General features: G+C 43.0%; 1 protein-coding gene across 1 annotated transcript; it reads left to right on the forward strand.

Annotated features, from left to right (window-relative positions):
• The first annotated feature begins 1,930 nt into the window (after positions 1–1,930).
• Positions 1,931–2,944, forward strand: LOC109953698 (voltage-dependent T-type calcium channel subunit alpha-1I-like). Its single transcript, XM_020589168.1, has 2 exons — positions 1,931–2,264; positions 2,358–2,944. Exons 1-2 carry the CDS (start codon positions 1,940–1,942, stop codon positions 2,786–2,788), a joined length of 756 nt encoding a protein of 251 aa, XP_020444824.1. The 5' UTR covers positions 1,931–1,939; the 3' UTR covers positions 2,789–2,944.
• Positions 2,945–6,090: the final 3,146 nt, after the last annotated feature.

Here is a 6,090-nt window from a genome sequence, read left to right on the forward strand (position 1 = left end):
TCTCACATGACTAGTATTCATTGATCTCATGTGATTAGTAACAAGGTTGTCTGAGTTCCTAATTCTGTGCGACACTGCTAGAAGGACCTCAGCGCAAGATATTTTGTGGGCTCTTCTCACCTCAAGGCACGGTCACGCAAACACACACACACACACACACACACACAGGTTTTTAAATAACTGTCAGGACATTCATTGAGATAATGCACATTCCCTGTCCCCTTACTCTAACCTTAACTATCACAACTACAGTAAATGTCAGACAGCCACAAACCAGAGCTGTAGCAAGCTGAAAGGGTTTATCACTGCGGTATCGAACACAATAACATCGTTGCCAAATTTGTACAAAACTGACCCAGAATTAGTAAATTGGTTTAAGATGCAGATTGTATTATCAGATTAATTATCTTCTGCCCACCATTAGACTACGTTCACACTGCAGGTCTTAATGCTCAGATCAGATTTTTTGCCGAAATCCGATTTTTTTTGCGCTGTTGTTCCCACTGTCATTTAAATGCGACTGCCATCTGTCTCATGTGTGAACGGTATACGGCCCTGAGGTGACCCGCATGCGCAGAAGAGGACGTGACGTCAGTTGCAGCATACTGTGTTTGCAAAAATAAAAAAGGATGCGGCTCGTGATAGCATGTGCGTAGCGATGTACCAGTTAATGTGCAATCGAAATAAAGAAATAATAAGAAGAAGAATATCAAGAAGAAGGAGAGCACAAATATTACTTATGGCCTCGCCTCCTCCAGCGCAGAATTGTGACGTTTGTCGCATTTCAATGACATAAAAATCGCATGAAATGTGACATGGCCGTTCAGACTGAAGTCGCATTGCAAAAACGTCAGATTTGTATCCGATTTAGGACCACATATGAAAGTGGCCTGGGCTGGATTTGAAAAAATCGGATTTGTGCTGTTCACACTGTCATAAGGAAATCGGATATGGGTCGCATTTGGGCAAAAAGATCGGATTTGAGCCACTTCAGCCTGCAGTGTGAACGTGGCCTTAGAGGCACATTGAAAAGCACATTGGCTGTCACAGTTGACTTATAACTTCATCTTTTATGTGACTTGTCAAGCTTTTAGTAAATAAACAGACTTCTTTCAAACATTTAATATTTTGTCCTGAGGGTTAAACTAGGAAAGTTTCACATCAATCCAGTTTGTAGTGAGTCGTGTTTATGGAAAAATCATAGGTGCCCAAAATAGCTGCCCCTGCTTTTCAACGTGATGCTGCTGATTCTAACCAAGGTTTCAGTATGTAATGAAGTAGTGCTGGTGTATATGTGTTCTTCTCTCTGAATAGATACTGGTTTGGCCTTAAAGTTTGCTGGTTGTGGTCATGAAATGCTTCAAGATAAAAGACAAAAATTAGTGGTTTGGTTTGGTTCACATGAAACAGCCACTTTGTTTCCAGCCATATTGTATAATGTGTTATGTTTAGGATAGTCCAGCCAAGTGGGCTAACAGGCTGTAGCTAGCAGACGTTAAACTGCACTGGCCTCAAGCCATCTTCCTGAGGGTTTATTCAGCCTGATTAGCTGGCAGACACTGACCCACTAGCAGATCAGATTATGAGTCTGGGACTATGTCATGGCAATGTTTGCAAGTGTTGCAGATCATTACATTTGGAAAGAAAGACGTATATACTTTATTGGCTGTCACTGTGTCAGGATAAAAAGATAGATCTTTGAAACGGAATGTTTTTATTAGAGACAAACAGTTCACATCACATGCAAAGTATTGTGAAAATAAAATTATAGTTCATGTCATCATATCAGAGTATAGCTGTTAATTGAAATGAAGCAGCTTAATCGGTCTGGAATTAATGACGTCTCAGTAAACTGTGTGAACTTAAGCAGTTACTGGCCTGTGGTCAGCCTCTCAGCCTCTGTGTCTGCCTCTCACCCTTCCAGGTTGGTTCCTTCTTTATGATCAACCTGTGCCTCGTGGTCATCGCCACCCAGTTCTCAGAGACCAAGCAGAGGGAGCACCAGCTGATGCAGGAGCAGCGAGCACAGCGCTCGTCCTCCTCCACGCTCGCCAGTGAACCTGGGGACTGCTACGAGGAGCTCTTTCAGCTGGTTTGCCACTTTCTCCGCAAGGCCAGGAGACAAACTGTCACCCTTTTCAACACCTTGCGGGGGAAACCTCGTGGCTTTCGGGGTGTCGGTAGAGGTAGACTGGGTGGAGAAGGTAGGGAGAGAAATGCCAACGGACGGGGAGGACGCGAGAGGAGGGCAGTGTTGAGGCACGGTATGTAAGTGTAAAATTATTAAGACAGCAGTATTTAGATGCATGGTTGACACTGCACTGACCCTTTAACACCAGCCATTTGCACAATTTCAGGTCCTCCCTGTCCTTATCATAATAAGCCCGATCATGCCTCACCTGCTGATCCTATGGCTCTCACCACCACCTCTGCCAGCGACAGCTGCCCTCAGTGTGCCACAGCCCTGTCACTCACTGATGGTGTTGGCCCAGTTCATGGTGCAGCCAGCGAGGAAGCAGAGGAGGGATCTATGGAGGAAACAGACAGGGAGCAGGTACAGTCTGCTGGTAAAGAGAAGGACAAGAAAGACCAGAACAACGCAGGGACCCATTCTGATTGTAATCCTAAGAAGCAATGCAAGAACCTATGGCATGAGATAAGGCTGAAGCTGTGGGGCATCGTGGAGAGTAAGTACTTCAACCGAGGCATCATGATCGCCATCCTGATCAACACCATCAGCATGGGCATCGAGCACCATGAGCAGGTATTTGTTGCATGTGTTTTCTAAATGATTTTAATCAACTTGTCCACTTCATGGGAACAGCTGGGTGGGACATTATACAGTGAAAAGGGACACTTGGCATTTTACAAGCTTTATGTCTGAAATAAACTGGAATTGGTTGACTCATGGTAATTACATGGGTGGCATGGTGGGGCAGTGATTAGCGCTGTTTCCTTGCAGCAAGAAGGTTCTGGGTTTGAGCCCGGGCCGACCCGGGACCTTTCTGTGCAGAGTTTGCATGTTCTCCCTGTGCCTCTGTGGGTTCTCTCCAGGTACTCCGGCTTCCTCCCACAGTTCAAAGACATGCATCTTAGTTTGATTGCCGACTCTTAAGTTGCCCTTAGGAGTGAGCGGTTGCGTCTTCAGGCAAGTTTCATTTATTAGTTGTAATGTTGGATGGAATATTGTTTATTTTGTATGTATGTGTGAGTTGATCTTCAGTTGGCATGTACCAGCAAGCTAACTTTATGAATAGGGAATCCTTAGCAGTGAAAGCTGAAGGACCTGCCTGTTTATTACTTTGTAGATGCACCAGCTCTTCGTCTCTCACTTCCTACAGTTGTTTCAGGGACAGCTGACAACCATGCTGCCTGGAGTGTGAATCCATAATCTCTTTTAGTTTCTCTCCCTGTCACTCTGTGTCCACACTCCTCTGTTCTTTCTTCCACACATCTATCTTTTCCTCCTCCTGCTTTCATAATGCCTGTATAATGTGAGTCCCCAGCCAACAGGACACACATGTCTACACTCAGGTTAGGCAGCAGGAGCATTATCACACCTTTGTTTCAGATCACCAAGCTCTCCAAGCAACCTCTGTGTTTTCTAACTTTTCTTGTTTTTGTCTTATTTCCTGTCTCTTTCTGTCGCTCTGCTTTGTGCACTCTTTGTCTTTCTATCAATATTTCTCACTCTCGCTATACTATCGCCCACTCACGCCTGCCACCGCCACAGTGGTGGGTCGTCTCTCATCTCAGCGGCGGCTAAAAATAGATACAGACGGATCAAGAGAGGCAGAGAGAGACTTTGGTCCATTAACGGGAAGGAAATAGCGAGCTGGAATGTCTGTGGCTCCACTGTCTGTTTAGTAAATCGGAGTCATGCCTCTTTCTGTTTGAACGGTGCCATCAGAGGCCTAATCTGTCTTGTTGCTGTGATCTTCATCCTGTAGAGAGGTGCTCTTCTACTATGCCTGTGGTCTTCTGCTCTGCTGGTGTGAGAAAAAAACAATCTGCCTCATATCAATCAGGGAATCAGTGGTTACCTTTAGCCAAAGACATGCCTGTTGCTTCATGGTCTGATAAATAGCCTGTCTGATTGACAGCCTGGAGTGTTTGTAATCTAGAATTACATTGCATTAATTACTAGCACAAAGTGTTTTCTGCCTTTTTTTTTTTAAACCTTTGTTAAACACCTAAGAAAGAGTTTGTTATATCATGTGACAGTGTAACAAGATACGTATAGAGAAAAGGTAAAGAGTCGCCAAAATCAGCAACCTTTATCTAAGGTTTGCTGACATTAGCCACCATATGCTGCTGGTCATACCGGACAAGGCTGTAATAGCCAGGTCCTGTTTGTGCTAAAATAAACCTCCACCTCTCAAAAGTTGCACAGTTTCACTTTAAAAGGAAACTTGTTGTGACATTGTTTATCTTTAGTGCCAAGTGGACCTTGAATTGTTCTTGACATCACAGATATGGTAGTAATTCTTGGGATGCAGTTGTCAGAGCATTCTGTCAATATCTTACACATTACATGCTACAATGACATGCATATTACTAAAATACAAGGTTGTATCCCCCTGTCGGTGTGGATGGATTGGTCATGTTAGAAGACAACTGATTGTGTGACGGGCACTTTGGAGATTTGATGGCGATGGATGCAGCTCAAACACCACTGCTGTCTTCCTCTGTCAAAATGTCAATATTAACACTGAAGGAAATGATTGATGATTATTAAGGTAATAGGAACAGCCATGGTTACAGTCAACACCCATGAGCCCGCTTTCACAGTTTTGGGGGGCACCTATCACATGCAGTTTCAAATGACCTGCCAGCAAAACCGGTAATATGAGGCAAATATAGGTAAGAGAGTTAAAAAATAAAGCCATAATTGGATTTTGCAAGACAATAAATCAAATCACAAAAAACAGATGGATGTCTTAGAATAGAAAATAAGAGCAGGATTTGAATTTGGCAGTTAGACACCTGCAGTTACTTGCAGCCAAGCTTCATGTTGTGAAGAAATACAACCTTCCAACCCTACCTGAGGATTATTGGAAAATAAATAACCTAAGATGGTTATCTGCATTAACCAAAGCTTCTGTTGAAACTTTAAAAAGCTCTTATTAGAGAGGTGATCTCACTCAGTGCAGTAAACATTTTAGGGTTTTTTTAATCAACAAAGAGAACATTCAGTCATTCATTCATCTTCTACCGCTTAATCGGCGGAGCCAATCCCGGCCGGCAATCAGATGCTAAAAACATTAGAGCAGTGAAATGGTCAAAAAAGTTGAGCTTTTTGCAAAAAGTTGTAAGAGAACAGAGATTGTTATTTCCATTATCACATTACTGGTGTTTATTCGTATTATGTGATATATTTACTATCACAAAAATGAGACAGGTGAAAAGCTACTGCAGTGACAGGGGTCAGACTTACTGTGCACCAGATGCTAAAAACATTAGAGCAGTGAAATGGTCAAAAAGGTTGAGCTTTTTGCAAAAAGTTGTAAAATTAGCCACATAGAGGATCATCACAGGGACCTCATATTGCTAAACAAGTTTGTCATTACATTACAAAATGTCACATATTACATTACAAAAATGATATCTGTAAGTGTTTTGTGATCAGCCACCTCTTTAGTCAGGGTTTAGCAAATAAAGTTGTTTGGTTAAGGTTATGGAAAGATCAGAGTCATGGTTAAAAGAAGCCGGTGTTGACTGATGGTAGGAGACAGGATGCAAACTGCAGATTCAAATGTCAAGGTCGGACACATGGTACACCCAGCCATGCACATCCTCCTCTTTCTCCTAAGTGCCACACACCACAGCTGTTATGTGCAACAGATTTACCTGCATCTCCAGTTTAAATACCATGTCTGCTAACGTGTATCAGCCAAGATAATGCCCTTAATAGACACTGAAAGGTTATCAGCGCATGATAAGGAATAAATCGCCTTTGTGTACACATTTTAGGGGCAACCCCGTCTAGCTGCTGCAAGCAAAGACACAGCAGTAACAGCCTTTTAGCACTAGCACTGGTTAGGTTAGGGTAGGGAAGTTGATGTTTAAACATTGTGTGTAGTTCACTTT

Source organism: Monopterus albus, unplaced genomic scaffold (genome assembly GCF_001952655.1).
Source record: "Monopterus albus unplaced genomic scaffold, M_albus_1.0 scaffold1039.1, whole genome shotgun sequence".
Classification (NCBI taxonomy): domain Eukaryota; kingdom Metazoa; phylum Chordata; class Actinopteri; order Synbranchiformes; family Synbranchidae; genus Monopterus; species Monopterus albus.